The sequence below is a fragment of the Oncorhynchus kisutch genome, linkage group LG22 (genome assembly GCF_002021735.2).
Source record: "Oncorhynchus kisutch isolate 150728-3 linkage group LG22, Okis_V2, whole genome shotgun sequence".
In the NCBI taxonomy this organism is placed as follows: domain Eukaryota; kingdom Metazoa; phylum Chordata; class Actinopteri; order Salmoniformes; family Salmonidae; genus Oncorhynchus; species Oncorhynchus kisutch.
This window is the reverse complement of record NC_034195.2, coordinates 28,499,779-28,527,479: the sequence shown is the minus strand read 5'-3', so window position 1 is coordinate 28,527,479 and position 27,701 is coordinate 28,499,779. Positions and strand designations below refer to the sequence as shown.

The 27,701-nt window shown below is 40.5% G+C and overlaps 2 protein-coding genes and 1 non-coding gene across 3 annotated transcripts in view; all 3 read right to left on the bottom strand.

Annotated features, from left to right (window-relative positions):
* The window catches only part of frmd5a (FERM domain containing 5a), a 112,699-nt gene extending 100,797 nt beyond the window's left edge, over nt 1-11,902 (bottom strand). Inside the window, exon 1 of the mRNA XM_020457078.2 lies at nt 11,568-11,902. Within this exon, the coding sequence (XP_020312667.1) occupies nt 11,568-11,669 (102 nt within the window). The 5' untranslated portion in view covers nt 11,670-11,902. The remainder of the gene's footprint in view (nt 1-11,567) is intronic.
* A 1,226-nt stretch (nt 11,903-13,128) lies between these two features.
* trnah-gug (transfer RNA histidin (anticodon GUG)) lies at nt 13,129-13,200 on the bottom strand. Its single transcript has one exon. It is a non-coding gene; the product is annotated as a tRNA-His (tRNA).
* Nucleotides 13,201-13,787: 587 nt separating this feature from the next.
* malt3 (MALT paracaspase 3) lies at nt 13,788-26,825 on the bottom strand. Its single transcript, XM_020456108.2, has 15 exons — nt 26,695-26,825; nt 25,757-25,846; nt 25,508-25,632; nt 25,260-25,398; nt 24,951-25,126; nt 24,648-24,744; nt 23,884-23,925; nt 22,187-22,390; nt 20,614-20,791; nt 20,394-20,468; nt 20,177-20,304; nt 16,898-17,047; nt 15,869-16,023; nt 14,685-14,807; nt 13,788-14,533 (listed from the first exon to the last, which is right to left on the bottom strand). The coding sequence occupies exons 2-15, from the start codon at nt 25,773-25,775 to the stop codon at nt 14,201-14,203; spliced, it is 1,944 nt and encodes a 647-aa protein (XP_020311697.1). The 5' UTR covers nt 25,776-25,846; nt 26,695-26,825; the 3' UTR covers nt 13,788-14,200.
* Nucleotides 26,826-27,701: the final 876 nt, after the last annotated feature.

The following is a 27,701-nucleotide window of genomic DNA, read 5'->3' as shown; positions in this document are numbered from 1 at the left end:
CATATGATTCTGACTTGGTGTACAGGGAAAATACTGTAAAAACGGCACATGTTCTGAATTCTGATACTGTAGATTTCAAAGGTGCTGAACAAATAGTTATATTGTCTACGTCCTCCTCATTAATGTCTTAATCGAAATTACGGATAGCCTCTTATCCACTCGTCGTCTCCTTATGCCATAGTTTGTACATCTCAATTGTCAGTAGAAACCACATTTGTTTAAGCAAGTCAGCCAAATCAGCTATGTTTTTTTTTTAAACCAGTAATTTGCTGCCAGACAAGACCCCGCTGATAGCCAGGTGTAGCAGTGGTAAGGTGTTGGGACAGCTTTATGTAGGCCCTAACAGTTTGTGGGCACCGTTTGTCAACATTATAGTGCAATTAATGTAATGTTTAGTGTTGTGTAGTGGCTTTGCTGGCATGCATCACATTATTATTTGTTTTGACCCACCAAAATGCATGGGAGGAGGGGCATGGGAGAGGCATGGGAGAAGAGGCATGGGAGAGGCCTGGGAGAAACCTTTAGAGAAGCTTGGGAGAAGAGAGAGGCCTGGGAGGAGAAGTCTGGGAGAGGCCTGGGAGAGGCCTGAGAGAGGATTGGGAGGAGAGAAATGTTATGAAAGGCATCCAGGATTATGATTAGCAAATTAGCAAATGGCAGGTCAGGTAGCAGTCCATTATTCATTATCTAAAAGCTCATATGGAAATATGAAACATAACACTCACAACAATAAACAAAAAGGTGCACATGAACCAGACACATCATAGATTGTATGGGCTGTTTTATAGACTAGATAATCAATCAATTTTGTCTTGGCCATAAAATATCTTTGGCCAATCGAAACAGCGACAGTGACAGCTTGAGTTTTTGAAGAGCCAGGAATTCCATTCAATGGCCTCAAACCCCATTCACACGTGCAGACTGCATGGTCAATGTAGCATCAAAGCACAAACAATGCACAACAGAGAAAAATGATGAAACCATTACATTTTCAATCATAATTAGATATTCTTCATCTAAGCCCATAAAAACTGTGTCACAGTAAGATACATAAAAGCTTCTAAAGAGTGGAGTACAGAGGAGTCTTTGACGTTGAGAACAGCATTGTGGGGGAGAGGGGAACTGGAAAACTGGGTCAGGGGAACAGTTGGACAGGACTGTGGTGTAGTAGTAAGTGGGAATAGTGACCTCATCACCAGTATGCTCCAATAACATTCAGGGACTAAATAACCTTATCTTATCTGTTACACTTTGAGTGGCTACAGTTTGTCCATCGTTGGGGCTTCTACATTGCCTTGGGATATCCTGACTAAAGTGATCTCACATTTTGGCAGTGTTAGAAGTCACCGTAGCAACAACTGAATGTTTAAATGTAACCCCTCCTGTCCCCCTGCCTGCCGTATCACCAAGGAGACAGACCCTAGGACAGTCTGTGCAGCACCCTCTTGTGAACATTTCCCCAAACATTTCAGTCCTGCTTTTCTTTAGGGAGAGGAGGGTGTGCTCCAATGCTTCTCTTTACAGGGCAGTTTTTGCATGGAATCATCCAATCATCCAATATTGTCTCACCACATGCTTATTGGATTGTTCAGTGCTAGCTACAGTAAAGATCCCACATTTGTAAGGTCAAAAATGATCTGTCACTAATGTTGATAAGATCTCAGCATGACATTGCTTGGGACACTTAACACAAAGAGCTGAAGAGAGAAAAGATATCAGAATAAAATACTAAGGAGTAACCTAAATTAGTGTCCCTGAATCTAATTATCTGTATGGCAGTTCTGAAAGGATCCAATTTAAACATCCACTGACCTGAAAATGAGAGTATCTATCTCAATTATCCTCCATGGAATTCTATTCAATATTTCCAGCAGTTCACATTCTTTAAAAACTATTCCCAACACATTATCAGATTCAGACTCCAAAGCAAACTGCATTGGTTTAAATGAGATAATATAGTTGCTCTTAAACACATTCTGGTCTGAAAGCTCACGTAAGTGCGATACAAAAATACAAAACATATACTAACGCACACTGTATAATTAGCTATTGATGTGGGAAGGTGTGCTGCACCATTGACAACCATCTGGGTCTTCATCAAATCACCATTTAAATGTATGAATAAAACACAGATTAACAATAAACAACACATTGGGTTCCCTGGAAATTACACATTTCTTCCTGCAATTAGAGAGACTGTGCAAAAGACTCAAGCACTGAATATATCACACGTGTTCTCTTTACTCAAAACTGTGTCTAAATGAAGAGCAAAGTTTCTGTAAAAACTTCTCTATGTAGGCTACAAAATGTAGTATTCTGATATGACTTTAAAGTGCTATTTTATGCCATTTACCAGAAAATGGCATCTTCTTTCTTAAATGCAGCTCCTGAGTAGTGATGAGGCTGATAAGCACGGGAAACTGTGGAAAGCACATCCTATTTTTATTCTATGAAAAGCCTGAGCTTTGAGAAATAAAGTTTCTGAGAAAGCCAAATAATGCTAGATGGTTCGAACCCCCACACTCATGCACACACACATTTAACACAGAGTAGCTTTAAGCGTGCACATTCTCCCTGGATTTGGTTGAATGTATACAGTATGCTGCATATCCAACACAATCTACTGCACATCTTGGCATTTACACCATCGTCAGCCAAGAAGCTGCAACTTACTAAGGAAAAGGCACACCAGCACTGTGTTTTATAAAAAATAATTGCTGCTTCCAGCCTTCATTTCTTGGTTCTTTACGTGCTCAGCTGGTACAGCAGTCCCATCCAGTGTCAAGCAGGGACAGAGTCTGTAGATGCAGCGATGCAACATGCACTCAAGGCTTTTGTGTTGCCATGCAGATTTACCTAGGGGCTTGACAAAACTTTTAAAAGGACAGCAAACAGAACACACAACCTGAGCAAAGAAATCCCATTCATGATCTTAAATAATATATTGGACAGGACTAAATTAGAATAATGTTCAAGTCTTGCTTTAGACCTGAAGACACTGCTTTGATTTTATCGCAGCTCAGTCAAGTGCCTTCGTTCTGTGCTGTTGTGAGTCCTACCTCAACGCTGAGACTAGCTCCATCTGGACAACTATTCTCCTGGGATGTGTTGATTTTTACCAGCAAACAGCACACTATGACACAACACCTCTCCAATAAAGCAATACAAGGTGTTATGGATAAAAACAACCACATATAGACAGAGATAGCTATTGGTTTGCAATTAGAAATCCACCTTCAACACACATCGTTGCACTCAAATGTAACAAGATGGAGAGTGTAGCTGAATACAATGAGAAGACTGGGCCACTGATGTAGCAGCAAAAAAAATGGGGCTTTACAAACATGCAATGAGAGGTCAGAGAGCTTGTGATGATGGTCGAGGGAACACATGGTCTAGACATGGCCTACTTTCACTCTCACCTCTATCATACAGGACAAAAAGAAGGACTCCCATTTAGACAGCTCCAGGATGTAAAATGAAACAACACCCGTTCAACTGTGTGTTCATCAAGAGAGGTTGCTTGAACAGAGAACAATTCTGGAAGAACACTCTTGAAGAGTGTGTGTATTTATGTAATTATTACTGTGCCTGTCTGTGTGTCATACAAACACAGTACACATACAGCTGTTTACCTTCCATTTCTAATTCTCTCTTATGCAAAATCACTACAGCCTGGCTGCCTTCGCTTGTCTGCTATTCAACTGTGACCTAGAGATGTGAGGAGCCTTTAAATTCCCAGCCATCACCAATGCCCCTTCAACTACACTGATTGAAGTGAATTTAACAAGTGACATCAATAAGGGATCACAGATTTCCCCTGGATTCACTAGGTCAGTCTATGTTCCTAATGTTTTGTACACTCAGTGTATATTGGGGTCGTTGAAATGATGTTGAATTTCATATTGATTAGACATATTTCATTTGACCTTGTTTCAATGTTGATAGTAAAATGGTATACTATATATACAAAAGTATGTGGACACCCCTTCAAATTAGTGGATTCGGCTATTTCAGCCACACCCATTGCTGACAGGTGTATAAAATCGACATAGACAAACATTGGTAGTAGAGTGGCCTGTACTGAAGAGCTCGGTGACTTTAAACATGGCACCATCATAGGATGCCACCTTTCCAACAAGTCAGGTCATCAAATTTGTGCCCTGCTAGAGCTACCCCGGTCAACTGTAAGTGCAGTTATTGTAAAGTGGAAATGTCTAGGAGCAACAACGGCTCATCTGTGAAGTGGTAGGCCACACAAGCTCACAGAATGGGATCGCTGAGTGCTGAAGTGTGTGGCGCGTAAAAATCGTCTGTCCTCGTATGCAACACTCACTACCGAGTTCCAAACTACCTCTGGAAGCAACGTCAGCACAATAACTGTTCGTTGGGAGCTTCATGAAATGGGTCTCCATGGCCTGACAGCCATAATTGGACTCTGGAGCAGTGGAAACGTTGTCTGGAATGATGATTCAACCTTCACCATCTGGCAGTCCGACGGACAAATCTGAATTTGGCGGATGCCAGGAGAACGCTACCTGTGCGAATGCATAGTGCTAACTGTAAAGTTTGGTGGAGGAATAATGGTCTGGGGTTGTTTTTCATGGTTCGGGCTAGGCCCCTTAGTTCCAGGGAAGGGAAATATTAATGCTACAGCATACAATGACATTGTAGACAATTCTGTGCTTCCAACTTTGGGGCAACAGTTTAGGGAAGGCTCTTTCCTGTTTCAGCATGGTAATGCCCCCGTATTACCATGGATACATTCAGAAATGGTTTGTCGAGACTTCCAAAGATCCAATCAACCATGGATGAATGATAGTATACCTAGCTACACGCTGAAATGATAGTGCCTGTTGTTGAGCAAATCAGATGTCAATGTAGCCTACATAAACCCAACCTCACTCTGAATTTACTTTCACATACAGCTTGGATATTTTTTAATTCACCCAGTCAGATAAACACTCCAAACAGCCTACCCGACGTTCGGAGGTGTCTGCATGGTCCTAAAGCACACCGTTGCCCCATTTTGTATAACATTCCAATGATAACACTGGGGGGGACAAAAATATGTCCCCCCTGTCCCCAGTGAAAGTTGTGCCCCTGGGCAGTGTAGTTCCTTTATGCCTAAAGAGTCTGTCATTGAAACCAGACCCTAGGGTCGGGATTTTGAGACTATGGGGATAGGGGGATGGCAGCGGCTTCAATCAAACTACAGGGATGTATAATGTTGAGCACTCACTTTCTCATCCCACAAATATAGAGGAAAGATCCATAATTCATTGGAGTAAAACTTAAGGCCATGCATTAAGACAGATACAGTACTTTTCCCATCTATGTTTTAAGGACTTCCTCTTCCCTGGTTTTGGCACAGTATTTTCTGAAGATGATGATAGTGAAGGCTGTAATGGCCCACCTGTGCATTGTAGATGTCAAAGGAAGGAGGCCATCCTGCTCCAGAGGCAACTCTGAATTTGTTAAACAGTTTAGGGAAGAGATCAGAGTGTAATGAAAACAGGTCCCCAGGGGAATCTCAACACACAGTGGGAATAGGATATGCGCAAAAGTGAGCGGGTGAAAGAAGTGAGCGGGTGAGAGAGAGCGAGAGAGAGAGAGAAAGAGAGAGAGAGAAAGAGAGGGTGACCTAGTTACGCCTTTCACTGCTTCCTGATTCCAGTCTAGGTGTCCTGGAATCCTGGGTGTCTTTGGCAGGCTAGCAGCCTGGGAGAAAGGGCAGAGGAAGAATTAAATGAGGAACATGCTCTCTGGACCTCCACTGGCATGGCAAGTCAGGTGTATTATTCCCTAGCCCAGTGGTTCCCAAACTGGGGGTCGCGACCCCATGTGGATATGAAAATGTGGTCTCAGGATAAAATACAAATATATATATGCAAAAATATACATATTATGATATCGTCATTGTATCTCAAAATCCTTGGAATGTGGTTACCCTTAAAAAGCTACATTTAAAGTTTTCACATCTAATATTCAAACAGAGAGCGTCCTTAGATCATGTGCTTCTACACCTGCATTGCTTGCTGTTTGGGGTTTTAGGCTGGGTTTCTGTACAGCACTTTGAGATATCAGCTGATGTACGAAGGGCTATATAAATACATTTGATTTGATTTGATGTGAAAAGGTCACACTTGACCGTTGCATTTGAATCCGTTATGAATGTGTCTCCCTCTGCCATATGGACACATTGCATGATACACGGAGAGCAACTGACACAGATACACGAAGAGCTGAACACAGAACTATATACTGCAGCAGGTAACTTAGGTTGTAAACAACATCTGCTGCGTGCACACTTGTTCAGAAAGATATGTGAAGATATGGGATCAGAGCATTTTTTTTTATTTAACCTTTATTTAACTAGGCAAGACACATTCTTACTTACAATGACAGCCTACCCCGGACGACACTGGCCAATTGTGCGCCGCCCTATGGGACTCCCAATCACAGATACTCCAGTGATGCCTCTTGCACTGGGATGCATTGTCTTAGACCACTGCGCCACTCGGGAGCCCATGACAGCATGACAATGTTCTATTTCACACTTGGTGGTTATCGATGGGGAGTGTTGGAAAGAGTTTTCGCATTGAGAGAGGAACTGTTGTCATTCACAATGGATGTAAAAAGAAAAGAAGACTTGGTTGACTTTCTGTGTAAGAAAATGTGCCTCCTTGCCTATATAACAGACATATGGTAAACTGAATGAACTGAACCCAAGCAGGCAGGGCTACAAAAACATTCTACAGATGAGTAACCGAATCAGTGGATTCAGATCAGAGGAAAGAATTCGTATTGGAGTCTTCCAAAAGCAAACCATGCCCCCCCCTTCCATCGGCTGTGCATGTTTCTAACAGAAACAGCATCAGTAAGGGTCCCACACAAGTGATTACTGCTCACCTCCAATGCTTGGAATAGCACTATGGGACCTACTTTTCAATCCATTTGACTGTGATTCTGGCTCAGAAGACATGCCGGTAAGTGAAATGGAACAGCTGACCGAGCTGTCATGTGACCGAATGATGCAGACAACGCATTCACGGGTCACACCGGAGGTGTTTTGGTTTCTGACTCAAAGCAAATAATACCCTGCCGTCTCCATCTGAGCATTAATGCGGCGTTCAAAATAACTGGGAACTCGGAAATCTCGGAATTACGACTTCAGTGCGTTCAAGACAATAGGGGAACTCTGAATAAAACTAGCTCCGACTGGGAAAAATAGTTTTGAATGGTCATCCAACTCGGAATTCCAACTCGTGAACTCGGGCCTCTTTCTAGAGCTCCGACTTTCTGACCTGAAGATCACTGCCTGACCTTATGATTTGACCTCGCATTTTTCAGAGTTCCCAGTTGTCTTGAAAGCACCATAAAACTCATGCTACCCTTTGCCAGCTCATAGCTGTGTGAAGCTGGATTCAGTGCTCCCGTCTGCATTAAAACCAAATATCGATCCAGGTGAGATGTGACAGCAGAGATGAATTGGCACTGTCGACCACGCTCCCTAACTTTCAGAAGTTCCGACGCGACATGCATCAAGCACACCCATCTCATTAATGGTGGTGAGATACATTATGTCAAGTCATTTGCGACTGACTGTCATAGCCCCACATTAAAAGTATGTGATGGTGGATGGTGAGTTAAGAAGACAATCAGAAATACTGTTAGAATGTTTTTCAATTGACTGCAATAGCCCCAAATAAAAAAGTCAACATTGGCTGTTAATTACATCATTTTTTTCACATGGTTGGGATCATTTTCAGATATCAAAATAGGGTCGTGGGCCAAAAAGGTTTGGGAACCCCTGCCCTAGCCACATCATCACCAGTTCTTTTTGAACGGCTATTTTTGGTGAAGGTCAGGAAACAAATCGCATCTGTGAAAGAGCTGTTTATTTGTCTCCCTGACTGTCACACAATTACTACTGCTTTAGACAACAACTATCTGCAGATAAATTTGAAAAACATTCTCTGAAGATTGTAATTCCTCACTGCATGACTTTTTGGTCAACACATTCTGCAGTGCATTAAACAAAAATCTTTCTTACATTTTTGGCAGGCCATCCAATACTTTGGGCAGTTAACATGTACACTGAACAAAAATATAAACACAACATGCTACAAAGATTTTACTGAGTTACAGTTCATTTAAGGAAACCAGTCAATTGAAATATATTTATTAGGCCCTAATGTATGGATTTCACATGATATGCATCTATCTGTGGTCACAGATACCTTTAAAAAAAGGTAGGGGCTTGGATCAGAAAACACGTCAGTATCTGGTGTGATCAACATTTTCCTCATGCAGCGCGACACATCTCCTTCGCATAGAGTTGATCAGGCTGTTGATTGTGGCCCGTGGAATGTTGTCCCACTCCTCTTCAATGTTTGTTTGAAGTTGCTGGATATTGGCCAGAACTGGAACACGCTGTCAATCCAGAGCATCCCAAACCTGATCAATGGGTGACATGTTTGATGAGTATGCAGGCCATGGAAGACCTGGGACATTTTCAGCTTCCAGGAATTGAGGTGATGGCTGCAGATGAATGGCACGACAATGGGCCATGATCTCGACAATGATCACGACAATGATAACGTCACGGTATTTCTTAGCATTTTAATTGGCATTAATAAAATGCAATTGTGTTCGTTACCCATAGCTTATGCCTACCCATACCATAACACCACCTCCACCATGGGGCACTCTGTTCACAACATTGACATCAGCAAACCTCTCACCCACACGACACCATACACACTGTCTGCCATCTGTCCGGTACGGTTGAAACCAAGATTAATCCGTGAAGAACACACTTCTCCAGCGTGAGTGGCCATCAAAGATGAGCATTTGCCCACTGAAGTCGGTAACGACACCGAACTGCAGTCAGGTCGAGAGAGAACAAAAGAAGTAGCCAGCCACTACTCCAGTCCAGACTGCCAGAGCAGAGAATAGGCAGATACTTTCTGCTTCATCACTCCTCATCCCCATGACTTCAGCTCAGTCTCAAGGCACTAGCAAGAATACAAGGGCTGTTAATATGGCCTGTTTACAAGATGGGCCTTCTGATATCACTCTCACTCTCCTGGAGCTCTGAGATTCTATCTCATATCATCAACTCTAGAGGGAAAAGGTTCTACAGCTGCACCATCGAGAGCATCACTGCCTGGTATGGCAACTGCTAGGCCTCCTACTGCAAGGCACTACAGGGGGTAGTAAGTGTGGCCCAGTACATCACTGGCTTCCTGCCATCCAGGAACTCTATACCAGGTGGTGTCAGAGGAAGGCCCTAAAAATTGTCAATGACTCCAGCCATCCTAGTCATAGACTGTTCTCTCTGCTACCGCACGCCAAGCGGTACCGGAGCACCAAGTCTTGGTCCAAGAGGCTTCAAAACAGCTTCTACCCTAAAAGCCATGAGACTACTGAACATCTAATCAAATGGCTACCCAGACTACTTGCATTGCCCCAACCCCCCTATTTTACACTGCTGCTACTCTCTGTTATTATCTATGCATAAGTCACTTTAATAACTCTACCCACATTGATATATTACCTCAATTACCTCGACTAACCAGTGCCCCCACACATTGACTCTGTACCGGTACCCCCTGTATATAGCCTCGCTATTGTTATTTTATAGGTGCTCTTTAATTTGTCTTTTGTTTGTGTATTTGTTACTTTTATTTATAAATTTTTTAGGTATTTTTCTTAAAACTGCATTGTTGTTAAGGGCTTGTAAGTAAGCATTTCACTGTAAGGTCTACACCTGTTGTATTCGGCGCATGTGACAAATACAATTTTATTTGAAATATATCTCCAACAGAGATGCATGCAACCAAAAGGGAAATGTTTCAGCAAAATAACAGAAACAAAGACTGCAGCTTTAACATTTAATTGCATCATACAGGTGTCCCTAAACCTGATTCATTTTTCCTTCTTCAAGATTTGTTGAATGTCTCAATGTGTTAAAAATAGTAGGAGCCCTCTAGGGATTTCCTCAGTCCAGGAGATAGCTCTCTCCACTAACTTCTGAGGAACAATGATCCACAGATGAATACACACACAAACATACTGTAATTGGTTCTGATCGACCCTATCCCCTACCTTTATTTCAGGCTGAAGATAAAATGAAGGATACATCAAAGCAAGACTAGCAGCAAACAAAATCAAAAGAAACAAACACCTTACTCCTTCCTATCTTCCCTTACAGGAAATCAATCTCACTTTGATTTATACGGGAAATTTATCTCACTTTACTTTCTACAAAACACAACTTGTTTTATTATAATTATATGTCTACATATAGTAGTGAACTATATACAGGCTCATAACAGTTTCAGTAAACAAATTGCTCTTGAGCAACAATAAAATCCTATCTGAGTAATAATAACATGGAACTCTTAAAACTGTTGACAGATTCAAATATAAAACCTGAAAACTTTTGATCACTTTTCAAACCCCTACTTCCAGCGCTGTCATGATAGTGAAAAATAACAATTCCACTAGTAGGCTAGATTATGTGTCTGTTATAAACCATTTCCTTTTTGCCATGTTTAGCCTATGTCAGCAACAAAAACGCAGATTAGGTCATGTGGCTGATGGATTATCATACACATAATCCACTTCAGATGTGCAGTTACCTATAGGACATACTCTATGTCAGAGTTTCCCAAACTCCATCCTGAGGCCTCCCTGGGTGCACATTTTCCCCCTAGCACTACACAGCTGATTCAAATAATGAACTCATAATCAAGCTTAGATTATTTGAATCAGCTGTGTAGTGCTAGGGGGAAAAACTAAAGTACACCCATGGAGGCCCCAGGACTGAGTTTGGGAAACCCTGCTCTCGGTGCACCAAGTCAGACAGCATAGACCAGAGTTCCCGCGGGTGGTTTTATTTGGCCCCCAAATTTTTGTGAGCAAAAAATAAATACAAATATTATTTGTATTATTGTTGGCCATAATAGAGTGGAAAAACACAAGGAGCTCAGCTCCGAGTAATTTTTATTTAAGAAATCTGTTCCCAAGTATTCCCACGCATAATAGAGAGACACGTGATCGTATACAAACATAAGCTAGGTTTGAAATTATTATGTTTTAGTCTAACATTATTTATGTTTGGGCTTCTTGCGGTCAATTTGCGGTCTACACAATCATTTTTAATTATGTTCCTGCGGCCCGACCATACGCGCAAGAGAACATCGGCCCACGTTGATGATCCCTGCATAGGCTACGGCAAAAAAATGTGTTAGAAAACAAGTTATTCACACAGCGATAGATTCAGATCATGCCTATCGTGGGTCCTGCGGGATGCGGGCACTTTCTGAATGGTCAGTGCTATCCAGAATTCTTGGGACATCCATACTCTAAAGCCTAACCTTATCCCTTACCTGAACCATTTTAAATGTTAACTTCAATGGAGGTATGGACCCTTGCGGTAGTAACATCCTGAAACACTGTGCGTGCTTTTCTATACGGAGACAATTGCAGCACTTGCCTTGCAATATGCTCTGCGGAGGGAAAACAGTTATTGGAAAAATATAGAGCACGTGACTGACCTGAATTGTGCATGTGTATTCCGTATCATCCAGGAGTCTGACGGTGCAGTCATATTCTCTATCCAGATTCCTGATGCTGCCACTCATTATTCGGCTCAACATCTTCTCACAGAATTGCTGGTCTGCGTCTAGGACCAGAACAATAAACTAAACACAGCACAGAATGACTACATTTTTCGATCAACCAGACTAGCAGCAGCTAAAGATTCTACTGCCAAGACGCAGCATAGTCTATCCCATGAAGTTAACACAACACAGACACTGGCCACAGTGTGGAATCATTGAAATGACGCTCGCATCCAGATCCAGGAGCAAAACCGTGGCCGAACGATGGGTGACCATTCACCACTTGCAACCTGAGCTAGAGGGCGGTCCCTTAGAATAGACAGACGTCAATGAGAACCAACGAGAGCGATGTCCACAAAATGGGCAGAAGCCCTAAATAAGCGATACCAAAAATGAATATTTCATCCTTTAATTTTCTTAAGCCACCAATTGGCACTAGGAGGTCCAAAGGTGGTGTTTTCAGTCTCCCATGCATTCCATGTTTATGAATGTTTAGCGCCTAAAGTCAAACGAATGAGGGGTAGCCCAACCAGACGCAAGATGGCGGTATTATTCATTTTAGGCTGCGTCGTTTATGACAAATGACTTAAAAGGAATAATACCACCATCTTGCGTCCGGGATAGCTATCCCTCATCCGTATTTATTTCCCAATTGTATGACTAGGTGGCCAGAGCAATCATGATTTATACCAAATATTTTAGAGTTTACAGATAGTAGCCTAAGACACAAGACAAAATAATAGACAAGGGTGTCTTCTCGTAATTGAAATCAAATCGTATTTGTCACATCCATCGAATACAGCAGTTGTAGACCTTACCGTGAAAGTATTACTTACAAGCCCAAAAGCCCTTAACCAACAATACGGATTTAATACAATTAATAGTTCAACAAATATTGACTAAATATACTAAAGTTTTAAAAAGGTGGGGGGGGGGGGGGGGGTCATGTAGGTAGGGGTAAAATTACTAGATAATAAACAGTGAGTAGCAGTAGCGTAAAAAAAGTGGGGGGGTGCAAATAGTCTGAGTGGCTATTTAATTAACTGTTCAGCAGTCTTAAGACTTGGGGGTAGAAGCTGTTAAGGAGTCTTTTGGACCTAGACTTGGCGCTGCGGTACCGCTTGCCGTGCGGTAACAGAGAACAGTCTATGCGGCTGGTGTCTTTGACAAATCTTTCTGTGTAAGCACTTTGTGACGAATGCTGATGTAAAAAGGGATTTATAAATACATCTGATTGATTTATTTGATTGATGGCTTTTCGCACAATAGTCTCAGCACAACAATTATCGAATAGCGGACTCTTCCACCCCCTAGCGGACATAACACATTTCATATGAATGACTACAGCCGAACTCATAGGTTTGCTGTGTTCGGAAAATTGCTTCGACAAGCAATGACTGAACGAGGATAACTTATAAAACATTTTGAAAAAAAAAAAAAGAACAAGACAATCCAGAAAAAAATCTACCCTTTTGCCGTGACATTGTGTTCGCAATGCCGTGACCCGGATTCGAACCGGGGTTGCTGCGGCCACAACGCAGAGTACTAACCACTATACGATCACGGCGAGCTACCAGGGCTTATATAACGATTGGAGATATTAGGTTTATAACCCAGTAAGCAGCGGCATAAATTTACGAAATTGTAGCTAGTGAGCTAGCTAGATTACTTTTCCTTTATGAGGTAATGATAGTATTTTCTGCATTTTATAGACCTTTCAAATGTCGAATGCTATGTGTAGTAAACTATCCAGAGACAATTGAATCTGAAAATGTGACACCATGTTTAAAAACTATTTGAATCTGTTTATTTAGCTATGTATTTTTGTTTGGTACATTTCAGTCATAAATGTTTAGGATTCTTATTTTTATGCAAATTTGCAAATGGAATTAGTTAGCTAATATCCTATTGTTCCTCATCTGCTCATCATGTCTGTTTATATGACGTTTAATTGTAGCTAACCTTTCTTGACTTTTGTCTTTTGCCTGAATTATTGCATTTTTTCTTTCAGTTCATGGAAATTGTATTGAATTGTAGGATTGTTGTTAATAAGGTTAACATAGGCTATATATTAATAAATATATTAAAGTAGTTAAAATATAAAACCACAAATTGTGTTAATCATAAATGAATCTTGAATAATACAGTCCTAAAAATGGTATTTCATTCATTTTAATAGTTACATACAGGTACATAAGAGCTGAAATGTGTATTATTATTGTTATTATTCACAAGCATGTAGAAAAGTCAGCTTTTTTCATACTGTGATCATTTAAGAATAAATATTGCTTGGGTATCATGCTGAGAACTAAAAACCGAATAGTGCTTTAAGAGAGGAACATAATCCAGGAGATAATCTCCTCAAACTCACATGCCACATGTATACACACACTGACACACACACACCTCATAACCATCATTAAACTGATGAAATGTAGCCTAACCAGAGAAATAGAATGTATCATGCTGATTTAATTATGTAAGCCTAAACAGCAAATATCCTATTGACTACACTAGTCACTACTACTACTAAACTATCCTTTTTCCAAAGACGTGGAGAGCGGAAATCAGAAGGTAAAGTCTTGAGGCTCAGTCTCATCATTCTCCTCTGGTTCGTTGCTCCTTGCTGTAGGGACTTTGGCAGCACACTCTGCCTTCCTGGTGAAGGGGCGACCTGGCTGTCCCAGTGTTTGACGTGGGGGCTGCTTGTTGTGTGAAACGTGGCCCATACTCTGGGAAGGGGCACCTTCTTGTCTCTGGGTCACCAATGCTTGCTGTCCCCTGTACTGATCACAGGATGCTACCAAAGGCTTTCCTATGTCTAGCTGTTTGCTCTCTTGCAGCCGCAGCTTGCTGCCCGTGTGGGTATAGTGTAGGTCCACCTTTATCACTAAGGATCCCTTTGGAACAGAGAGAAAAAAACAGAATATAGATTTTTATTCATAATTTAGTTAACCATTGAATAAATGATAAATTGCAAAATGTAAACCTTTCTACCATATTATTGAATACTTTCAATTTTAAATATGAGGACGCAGAAAGTAAGCATACCTGGAGCTTTTGAAGGCCACAAAGTCTGAGGCTACAGTCAGTGTTTTCAGCAACCAAATTGTTTAGCAAGAGAGAGTCCATTTCACCTGACCTGCCAGGACTAGAGAAGATATCCTCCATTGCCTAGACAGAGGTTGGGAATAAAATACATCAGGCAACTACAACAAAACCTGTCAAACCTACTTATTATTATTATACACATTATACATGGGGTGGTAGGTAGCCTAGTGGTTAGAGCGTTGGGCCAGTAACTGAAAGGTTGCTGGAATGAATCCCCGAGCTGACAAGGTCAAAATCTGTCGTTCTGCCCTTGAACAAGGCAGTTAACCCACTGTTCCCTGGTAGGCTGTCATTGTAAGTAAGAACTTGTTATTAACTGACTTGCCTAGTTAAATAAAGGTTACACATACATGGTATAATGGTTTTGTGTACGGGGAAAATAATGCATTGAACCACTAGGTGTCAGTATGCTCCAAGGAGTTATCACGCCACAGAAGCAAACACTTGATAAGCGGTTGTGCACCAATTTCCTGCTCTTGTTTCTCACTTCGGCCATTTATTACAGCTAGGAACTCTATATATGGGCCAACATTCTTGTAAATGGGAAACATCATTCAATGACTGTGTAACGCTGTCGTGAAAGCCAAGAGGGCATACACCGCATAAGGCAGAACTATGCCAATAAGTGTGCTGTGCATAAGATATACCCTAGAATGGGGAGGGGATGATGCTGCGCTCTTGACAACCTGTGTACATGCATGTTCTCTACATATAAAACTTAGTTTTATGAGCAATAAACATTCAAAATTGCAAAGAGTTATCCCGTGTCAGGTTCAGATAAATATCTATACGACAATTTTAGCCTTGAGAGCTGTGACCACAAACTTAAATAGTTCAGACACCATTTGAGGAACCAACTCTTAGAACCTTCTCTCAAACATATTTTCTTAACATTCTGTTTTCAGTTTTGTTGTGAGTGTAGCCTACAGATGGATACAATTATGCATACATTTCTAGGGTCTCACAAGGAGTTATAAAGTCCTTTCAATCAAATATTTATCTGCAGTGTCATGTGAAGTTATGCAACTAAATCAAAATTCTGATTAGTGGTTGTTTGTTCACCACACCCTGCCCTTTACATGATGTGGCAGGTATCAACAAGTAAGCGTGAAGAGGTGACTCACAGGTGTGCTCCTCAGAGTAACAGTGCAGTCCTGGGTCCTGGGGCCAGTAGTTTTCACTGTGCCGAAGGCAACCATGACGTTAGAGAACAAGGCTGAGAAGCTGACCTCCACCTCAACTCCACAGGGGAAAATAAGCAGCTTCTGACGTGGTAGCTCTGTGTGGGATGATATCACATGGAAAGGCAGTTTTAAGATACAAATCCTATGTCAGAAAGCATCTGACATAGAATGCTATCTCTTATTCGTATCCGTATTTTTTGAAACTGCACTGTCGGTTAGGGGCTCGAAAGTAAGCATTTCACTGTAAGGTTGTTGTTGTATTCAGAGCATGTGACTAATACATTTTTATTAGATTTAATTTTATCTCTAGGAGACAGACTAGATAAGAGAATTAACCAGGCGTGTTATCAGAAAAGTTTATTTTATCAGATGTTACCTTGTCCTTGAAAAAGGTTACAGTAGGAGTTTGTTCTTCAAAATCCAAAGGCCAAAATATACATAGGGATTTTGAAGAACTTCAGTGATGACAACATTCTATTTGAATAAATAATACACGATAAGCAAGTTCCTAGGTGACAGGGGGACAACAAAGGTATATTCCCTTCTGTTATGTATACAACTGATATACCGTGAGTGAAATAAGCTTATAGTTGACTTTAAATATACAAATAAGTTCGCTGTCTGTTATCATCACAAATAAACTGTCAATTATTGAATGGTGGTGTGATGGTCATGACTCATGCTAAACCACACTGTTTTTAACAGCCACATCCATATCACATGCAGAACTGGAGGGGGTGTAGGGAGGAGGGAACATATTGCTATTCCTCTTTCTTGATAAGACTAGTTTAGGGCAAGAAAATTACATTACAGTATTTCAGAGAAAATCACACACCATACCATTGCTAATGCATCTAAAATAAGAACAGCACTTGACATACACACAATAATTTATCAATAGTGTCTTTAGATTACCCTTTATTGTGGAAAAAGGGTCTGGATTGCGGATATTGTGGTGTAAAAACCTACCGTTGGCTTGTCTCCAGCAGGCATCTCTCAGACGTAGCTCCCCAGTGTGGCCGGTGGTCCTGACCGGATCTGTAAGGGAGCGAGGCTCCTTCAGCGTGTGTTTGATCTCCACCGCCTGCTTCCCTGTGACCAGAGGGTCTCTGCCTAGATCTGAGGAACAGGGTAAATGTTAAAGGTTAGCCTATACTGCCAAGGTAACAGCTGTTCTTAAGGAAGGTTCAATAGTAGGACTGAAATGAAAATAATAATACTATTTGACTGATGTAAAGGCTCTGAAATTATAAACATGTGGATAATAAGAGTGAAATGTTTAGATGACAGACATGTATAAGGCATTGTGGGCCAGATGTGACATTTTTTACATTTGAAATGTAACCTTAATTTACTCGGCAAGTCAGCTAAGAAAAAAAATATTATTTACAATGAGGGCCTACGGGGACAACTGAAAAGGGACAACTGATACACTGAAACCCTATTCAGGGCCCTGGATACAGGCTTACTCTTAGCCTTGCAGAGGATATGGCTTTAGTACATATTTTAAGCAAGCTGTCTTCGCTATGTTTCCATTAGAGTTGAGTGAACAGCAGTTCATCATCAACTATTTTTCCATTAATAAATAACTCGAAGACAGAAATAGATCATAATTCTTCAAATGAGGTTCTGGGAACATGGTCTCATGATCTGTCACTTCAGTGAATATTATTTCCTAGACATGAATTAGCAAAGGTTGTTTAAGGTCTAAAATACGATTCTGATAAATGCAAAAGTTAGACAAAGTATTCCCACGCATAATAGAGAGACGAGATCATACGCAAATGTAAGCAATGTTTGAAATTATTATCTTTTAGTCAAATTTTATATCTGTTTGGGCTTCTTGAGGTCAATTTGCAGTCTACAAATTACTAGTAATTATTTTCCGTCCCCCCCGACCATGAGCTCAAGAGACAAATCGGCCACACGGCTGAATCTAGTTGATGATCCCTGCAGTACAAAACGTCACCTTTTATTCAAGGGTATTTTCATACATATCTGTTTTATTGTGTAGAAATTAATGCAGTTTATGTATCTAGTCCCCCCGTAAGTATTTGAACAAATTCACTTAGAAAATTAAATTAAGTCAAACTTTTAGTATTTGGTTACATATTCCTAGCATGTATTGACTACCTCAAGCTTGTGACTCTACAAACTTGTTGGCTGCATTTAGTTTGTTTTGGTTGTGTTTTGGATTATGTTGTGCCCAATAGAAATTAATGGTAAATAATGTATTGGAGTCACTTTTATTGTGGAGTCACTTTTAATATTTTCTATATGAATGTGGATGCTACCATGATTACTGATATCCATGAATGAATGAACGTTACAGATGCACAAAGATCACGCCCCCAAAACATGCTAACTCACCATTACCAATAACAGGGGAGGTTAGCCATTTTTGGGGGTATGATGTTTATTTCTCTGTAATGTTCTAACTCATCATTATTCACGATTCATTCATGATTACACTTCCAGAAATGTAGCTGTAAACCTGAAATAAAATGTATTGTGTTACGTTTGTTTTCACAATGTCCCAGTGAGTAACGGTGCAGTCCGACCATTACAGCCACTGGCAATTCATCAGTCAACCAAAGCAGTACTTTACCACCACCTCCTTGGATGGGTTGTGTTAAGTTATGCAGGATCACTGGAGCTGGAGCTGATTGACCACAGGAGAGCAGTGTAGGGGGGTACACACACACGCCAGAGCAGCTGTCTTTAACTCTACTGCTCTCAGGTTTCCTGCTGTGCTCCGACCAACAGTGTGAATTTCCAGAGAATGAGGTCACATGCTAATGCAGCTCTGTCCCACAAAGTCATGTTACCAGAGACCCATCAAACATGTTACAGGTTTTCAAGCATTTGTGTATGTGACCAATAAAATGTTAATTTATTTAAGATTTTGGTTTTTCCAATTACGTTTTGAGGTTGGACTTTAGCGCGTATAGATCGTAGGGGGCGCTGAGTGGTGTCACCTCGTTACTCAGTATGTGTTACACCTGTTCTGGTTTCCGTCTCGTTAGTGGGAAGGTGTTTCACCTGTGCTGGCCCAGGTGCTATTCAAGAGTGGCTGGCCCAGTGCTCCAATTGTCTGGAGAGATGTGGAGGGTCAAGACCTTTAGTTGGTGTGTTTATAGAAAAGCGTTCCTTTGTCTGATTTTGGTTTGATTCCTGTCTTTAAGTTTGGTGTGGGTCTTTCTTTTGTTTGCCTCTTGGGCAAATGTATTGTGCGCTCATGGTGGGTGTCTTTTAGGTTCCAGTTGTTGTTGCTATTCAACTTTCAGTGGACAACCCCATGTCTTTCAGAACCCCTCATAAAACCCATCTGTTTTGGTTGTTGGTCAGTAACTCTTTGTTAGTTCCCCCTTTGAGTGACACTTTGATTTCGTGCTGGGGAATGAAACAAACAAAACAAGCAGCCCTCCAAGCGCCGCCCTCCAAGCGCCGCCCACTGCTACCTGCTGAACCAGTGGGAGTAGTTAGTGATGGAGAAACATTAAAGGCCCAGTGCAGTCAAAAATGTGATTTACCTGTGTTTTTTATATATATATATATATATATTTCCACAGGTTGGAATAATACTGTGAAAATTATGATAATGTCCTTTTAGTGTAAGAGCTGTTTGAAAAGACCACCTGAAATTTCATCCTGTGTTGGTGGGATGGAGTTTTGGCCTGCCTGGTTACATCACCAGGTGGTAAATTAGTTAATAGACAAATAAAGAGTTCCAAACCTCTCTCAGACTACTCCCAGAGAGTCCAAGCTAAATTCTTGCTTAAGAAATTGAACTTTGCTAAGAATTTTTTGTTCTTTTTTTAAACCATTTAATTAAAAACAATCACAGTAAGGAAATTAATTGTTAACTAGAAATGATTTGAGATTGAGATAAAAACAGCTGCATTTGAACCTTTAGGATGTGAAAATGTCTGTGCTCCATCCAACAACAACTTCCACACTGACCCTGTTTACAGACACTATTATGCATCTCATATAGAGGAGCTATAGAACCCAGAGTCACCTAAGAAGACAAAGTCATTAGCACGGAATTTAGTCTTTCTTGGGTAATATCTAGTATTTTTTGGTCAAAAGAAATACAGGGGTTTCCCATATGAGTCATGGATTGGTGTTAACAGTATGTCAAAACATCCATCCTGAAATTCCAAAGTCACACAGACTGAGGGAAGTACTATAAGCAAAGCCACCGTCATACTATAAGAGCAAAGCCTATCATCCAATAACACTGACCCTCAGAGACCTGCTCCAGGACGTGAGTGACCTTCTCCGGCTGCAGAATGTGCTTGTTCAGGTACTTGGTGAAGATCCCAGTGCTCTTCCCTCCGTCCTGCACCTCATACGCTTCTGCATCTTCACATCTTTTAAGGCAACAGGAGGTCATTTAGATGTCAGGTCATGAATGAACACTCATAAAATAAGTTGTTACATACACACAAAAAATACCTACGTGGCATATCCATACACTGTGTTTCCCATGGGTACCAAGGGCCTGATTTCAGAAGCTATGCAATCTTGGTTGTACCTTAAAATACAAATATACAACTTAACACGAATATACAACTTAACACCTGTTTTAGTCCTTCCACAATCATAATACTGTTTGTACAAAAGTTGGACAAGATGTAGCGCCACAAACAGTAACATGAGGTGTCCATCAGGAGGCCTACCATGTTCTGCAGGTGTCTAGTAAGACCACACTCAATGCAGTCCGTCTCTCCTGCATCATGCGCATGACCCTCTGTACACAGACACAGTTCTCTGGACGGTAGGGCTGTGGAGCGTCTATGGCCACCAGGTAGTTCCTCCCTGAACGTTCGTACCCATGACCAGCATAGTAGAACAGGGCTGTAGGGGATAGCATAACGTTACAGGTATTTATTTTATGTATTTCAGTGATACACCAAAATTACTATTTAGAGTTAGTTACCATTGATCACATTTACTTCATCAGATGAACACAGGAAAGACAAGTCTCTCATAGGTGTAGAATAGTACATTCAGTGCACAAGAAGAGTACACTGAGTGTACAAAACATTATGAACACCTGCTCCATGACATAGGCTGACCAGGTGAATGCTATGATCCCTTATCGATGTCACTTGTTAATCAGTGCAGATGAAGCTTTGAGTCACTTGAGACATGGATTGTAAATGGGCAAGAAAAAAATATCCCGACAAATTGAGGCTGTTCTGAGCGCAAAAGGATGTGCAACCCAATATTAGGAAGGTGTTCCTAATGTTTTGTACACTCAATGTATACTCCCGTTCAGAGCGAGGTAGAGATAAGGAAGAAGAAAGGGTGAAACTGCACATGAAAAAGGTCAGGGGTTTTCAGAGCAATGAAAGTAGGACGTAGTAGCTACATGTTTCATACTCTTTATGCATCTGTCAAACAAGGCTCCATGTTTTAGCCGGTTTCATTTTATCAAAGATATACTGTGTAGAATATCACACAACACTGACCCTATCCTTTATCAACGAGCCATTATGTTGCTTGCTTTCTAGGTATTATGTCCGGCGGAAATAGGTCAACTGTGCAGGTCCTAAAAGCTCATAGAAAGCCAGGTTGATACTTTTTAGATTGTTTTTTAGTTTCACATTAAGCTGACCTCGTTTTCTATAACAGCCAACAACACACACACGGACTATTAGATGAGGCAGAAAGTTATACATTCTTAAAAATGCTTACAAACCAAATAAAATGTCATGTGTATGGCTCAGTGCCTGTAATAACAGTGTGAACGTTTATTTATTTGACTAAAATATAAAAGGGAGATAAGCTGACAGTTTGCTGGGTTGCTAAAAGCCCTTTACAGGCGCTAAATAATTCTGTAAAGTAGAAGTATCACAGGACTTTAGAAACGGCTATACATAGCAAGGCTTTTCACACCAAACACTACAGACCCATGCTTCTCCTTTCCACCTCTTATCTGCCTTCTAAACCACACTCACACCAAGCTACTAATAAGATCTCAAAACAGCAGCATAGAATTATGAACTGTGACCTCAACAAGTTCAACGGAAAAGAGTAGAATAAGTTCAAAGGGAACTTAACCAGACTACGAAGTCTAATTTCCACTTAACATATACTTTTTAAAAATACATTTCCACCTATTTATCTGAGATGGGGAATAGTATTACTCTCATCGTTAGCTTTTTAGAGTCTCTGAAAAAAACTCAATTCAAAATACATTTTCCATTGTAATGTTACCACCAGAATACTGTACAGTGTTAAACTCACCATACACGCCCCTGTCAAGCAGACGAATGAACTTGTCAATGGCTGCCAGCATCTCCTCCCTGGTGAGGTCCAGTAGAGACACCACTCTGAAGCCCAGCTGCTGCAGCAGGTTGGCCAGCTCATGGACATCCATAGTGGGGGCCATCAGGTCCGGGTGGTGGGAGTAGTTGAGGTTACCAATAAGCAGGGCCACTTTGTCAGTCGCTGAACGGAAAGACCATAGTGGAATTAGTAATTGGGGTTAATTTACTGTACAACAAGAACAGCTAATTAAACTGTAGAAACATGAAACTGTATGCAGTACCAGTCAAAAGTTTGGACACACCTACTCATTCCAGGGTTTTCTTTATTTTGACTATTTTCTACATTGTAGAATAATAGTGAACAGATCAAAACTATGAAATAACACATATAGAATCATGTAGGCTGTCATCTCAACAATCTCAAATGGGTTGAGGTCGTGTGATTGTGGAGGCCAGGTCATCTGATGCAGCACTCCATCACTCTCCTTCTTGGTCAAATAGCCCTTACACAGCCTGGAGGTGTGTTGAGTCATTGTCCTGTTGAAAAATAAATGATAGTCCCACTAAGCGCAAAGCAGATAGGATGGCGTATTGCTGCAGAATGCTGTGGTTGCCATGCTGGTTAAGTGTGCCTTGAATTCTAAATAAGCCACTGACAGCGTCACCAGCAAAGCACCATCACACCTCCTCCTGAATGCTTCACAGTGGGAACCACACATGCAGAGATTATCCGTTCACCTACTCTGCGTCTCACAAAGACATGGCGGTTGGAACCAAAAATCTCAAATTGGGACTCATCAGACCAAACAACAGATTTACACCGGTCTAATGTCCATTGCTCATGTTTCTTGGCCCAAGCAAGTCTCTTCTTATTATTGGTGTCCTTTAGTAGTGGTTTCTTTGCAGCAATTCGACCATGAAGGTCTGATTCACGCAGTCTCCTCTGAACAGTTGATGTTGAGATGACCCTGTTACTTAAAGTCTGTGAAGCAATTTCTGAGGCTGGTAACGCTAATGAACTTGTCCTCTGCAGCAGAGGTAACTCTGGGTCTTCCTTTCCTGTGGCGGTCCTCATGAGAGCCAGTTTCATCATAGTGCTAGATGGAAGAAACTTTCAAAGTTCTTGACATTATCCAGATTGACTGACCTTCATGTCTTAAAGTAATGATGCACTGTCATTTCTCTTTGCTTATTTGAGCTGTTCTTGCCATAATATGGTCTTTGTATTTTACCAAATAGTGCTATCTTTTGTATACCTGCCCTACATTGTCACAACACAACTGATTGGCTCAAACGCATTAAGGAGGAAGAAATTCTGTTAAATTAATGCATTACAGGTGACTACCTCATGAAGCTGGTTGAGCGAATGCCAAGAGTGTGCAAAGCTGTCATCAAGGCAAAGGGTAGCAACTTTAACACTTTTTTGTTACTGCATGTTTCCATATATGTTATTTCATAGTTTTGATGTCTTCACTATTCTTCTACAATGTAGAAAATAGTAAAATAAAGAAAAACCCTGGAATGAGTAGTATGCGTGTCAACTTTTGACTGGTGCTGTATATCCGAAAATACTGCTACAACAGTTCCCCTCTTCAATGAGGAAATGCTCAAACTGCATTCTAAAAATTACAAATACTTTATTTACACTAATACTTTATTTACACCGAGCCATACCTGTGAGTTTTGGAGCTGTGACTTTGAGTTGATTAGATGGCTCTGAACAAAATCGAAAAAAGAAAGAAAAACAAAGGTTGAAATCAGTGCATAACTTCACACATCACACTTCAATCTGTCAATCAAACACAACAAACAAGATCAAAAGCAATATGAGTGTGTTAAAGGCCTCCGTTTTACCTCAGACTGGTTGAGTCAAAATGTAGAAAACACATTCAAATGCAAAAGGGGAACCTACATCCAAAGGCTAGTTTCATTTCAAGTCATTTAGATGTTGTCTATACAACCCTGCCCACTGTTGAGAGCCTGACAACTTCCTACCATTTCTGTCTTTAACAAAGGGAAAGTACCTTAAATCCTCAGCAGGATGGAAAGACCCACTTGATAGTTTTGTACAAAGGTACTGGGAGACATGTGCAGAAATCGAAATATTCACAGCTATTCCACTAGCCCATTGAAAAGTGCAGAATTACTTTACAGTGAATTATGTGGTAGACTTCATCAGGGAAAATAGAAAATGCTAATAGTAAAGCTCATGCCACTGAACAAATAACTGTTGCTATTGTTTTGTCATGTGCTTCTATGAAGGACTTTTGGGTTTCATATTCACTATATCTATATATAATTAAAGAGACACATTCACAAAAGGTAGACTCCATAATTTTACAACATCAATCACAGTGGGGTGACTTCCTACAAACAACAACATTCCTTCCTAATTATTTGCAAAGATGCCCTTCGAGCTCTATCATATTTCTATTTACCTATATCAACATCAGCTGGCTCTGTCCATCTTTCTTCTTCAACATTGGACACAGAGCAGAGATATGTTCCTCTATCGTCTGCCTCTGCATTATGTATCTACAAGGACACAAACACATTCCTATTCATGTTTGGCTCTACTCATGCACATAAGACTATTCTAGAAAACAAACCTTATGTTAAATATTAACCAAGTTCTTCTAAATTGCAATGTTTACATAGGACTGCTGAAGCAGCCAGATCAAATGTCAAGACAGAGTAAATACGATGACCTCAGTGCAGGGGTAATTAAACACTGGAGTTACCTGCAATGTGCTAGTGGTTTTGCCCAGCAGAGGATGTCCATTTCTGTACCACTGGTAGTGTGGGATGGGAATGCCAAAGGCAGAGCAGCTGAGGGTGAGTCTCTGCCCCTGTCTGACAGTCTGGGGTGCAGGGTGTACAGCAATATGGAGCTCCCCTCGCCAGGCTACTGGGAGACCTAAAGAAATAAAAAATGCAATATTAATACATTCTATGCAAAATAGTTCTCTGCATTGATCAAATAAGTTTAAACATCTGCATTGCAAACATATTATCTTATAACTAGCAACTAATATAGACTATTCATATACCTGGTTTAGCAATGTCTGGGACCTTTACTTTGACCCATTCACTGAACACACAGTTGCAGAACTGGTCATTCACTCTGCAAATGTAGAGCTGAGACCTCTGGGCTGTGACAGTCAGATCTGCTCTGGTTGCACCAAATACCTAAAAAAAACATTAGCCATTTCATTGGTTATACACTGTGTTACTCTATAAATTGACAACATAATACAGTGTCAGACAAGAATGACAAAAATCCTCCACAACCACATACCTCCTCTTCATCAGATTTGAACCACTGGTAGTTCAGGATACCTGTCCCCTCTGCTCTCACACTCAGATTCACCTGATAGTTCAGTGGTACACTCACAGAAACAGGATGCTGCACAATGACAAGGTCTGAAAATGGAAAGTGATAACATTATATTACAGAATTGTTATTAAAAAATAATGTTAGGTCAGTGTACTGATCAAAGATCACAGAACATAGTTGATTTGCAAAATAAATTGGGGAAATTCACACCTCTGATCATGTTTTTCATTACTTCAGTGTGGAATAGGAGCTTCTAAACCTCAAGTATAGTTGGTTCTGGTCATTCCTGCACTGTGCTGCCTGTAAGATGTGAAAAAAATACAAAATATGGGCATCAGACTGGGTATCAACCAACACAAACCAAGATGCAGCCAAAAATCACAGGAACACGTGGAGATGATGTCTGATAAGGGCCATGACTATGTTTGTGGACACAATGGAACAAATGTGCATTGGCAAGTATGACTAGCAGATTTCTCCCCACTTCCCACTTTACAACTGTACATGTGACAATCACCGTAAGACAATTCATCTATTGCCAGAGAAATAGACTGTAGGCTAGCATCTTTACAACACAATCTGTGCTGGCTGGCCAAATCTGGACAGTTGTCCATCATCATCTTCCTGAAAATTGCTTATTACAGAGTAGTAACAAGTATGTGCTACTATCAATATGCTGTACAGTTCTACAGTTTAATGGTTGTAAAATTAGACCTGAACAATGTCCTCTACTAGTCTACAGCTCAAAATTGTGACTGTTAGTTATATGGTATACTACTTGACCAATAAGAATGTCCTGACACACACATTAGTAGCCTATAAACTTAGGTGAATCACCACCACACATTCCTGTCTGCACACTCATCCCATAATGTGCTGTTTCAGCAAGAAGGCACATTAATATGTTTTACAATTATTAGTGTTTGATAATATATTATTGTCATAGAAAAAAAAATCGCTAGGCCTATGTTAATTGTTGTAATTGTGAGAGGTATTCTTACATTAAATTAAATATAGAAGTCTTTGGTAAACACGAAGGGGAACAATCAGAACAAACACGTAAATAGTATGATTATAGAAAAAGTGATCCAACACATTTCTAGAGAGGGTTATTGTGTAGGCTACCTGTATCAATGTTTTGTACATACCTGAACTGCGACCAAACACCATGTAAATGCCACACTGTAAGAGCATTCATTCGACTGCCTCAAACAAACTACAGTCGAGAATTTAACTAATCGAGAATCCTCAAAACTTTATCTCAATAAAAAAAAATAAAAGGACATCCTTTTTTCCCGGAACAATGATACCCGCCCTTTACCGTAGTATATGTAGTATATGAGCCCTATCATATAAAATATCTTATGAAATGCAATACTAACGCAATTAAATTAGGGAAATAGTTATCCACAACGAGATCAACAGTCACACGTGGACAACAATAACATAGCACAGACATCTAAAAGGTTGATTCATTTTGATTTCACTTTTGAAGTCTCTCAAAATGCTTAACAATGCTCCCGCCTTCTCACTTTGGAAATAAATAGGCTTATTACGTTATATGAAACGTATTTCGGTTTTATGAAATTACTCTTGTCCTTATTAGTTTAAATTGGGATTGAATTAAATAGCAATACAGTTAATGCATTTTATGTAATGCCCCACTTTGCTGGTAGTCCTCTGTGCTTAGTGTGTAAAGGTAACCTAAGCAGGCAATGGAAAATTAAGCAATGTGATCAGATGGATGAATTTACAACCCACATTCTCAAGGGTGTTTTGGAAGAACTCTTTAGTGGTAGGCAGTATCAAATGGGGGCCGCCCCTGGGTAAGAACCAAGCACACTGACAAAAAGTATCTCTGGATGCACAACATATTAGTGTTTTGCAACAAGTCTGCCACCAACACAGTGTCCCACCGAAATATGAGTCTATACTCACTGTTGTCAACATGTTAAGAGGTTGTATGTTTAACATGACCTTGCTTGGTCAACTATGATAGTGTATAATGGTCTGATATCTCTTGTGATATTTATTTGACATACTTTCTTCCAATTTGAAATGTATAGATTTTTCCTCAGACATTACCTTTAGCCTTCTCTTGTTGAATATATGTCTGAAGGCTAGCTTGGGAAAATGTGATGTGCTCTTGCGGCTA

Coding starts and splice junctions, on each gene's coding strand:
- malt3 (XM_020456108.2), bottom strand. Junction 24,745..24,950: donor AAACCACTAGCACATTGCAG/GTAACTCCAGTG, acceptor GTGTCCTTGTAG/ATACATAATGCAGAGGCAGA. Junction 20,469..20,613: donor CTAGACACCTGCAGAACATG/GTAGGCCTCCTG, acceptor TTGTATTTTAAG/GTACAACCAAGATTGCATAG.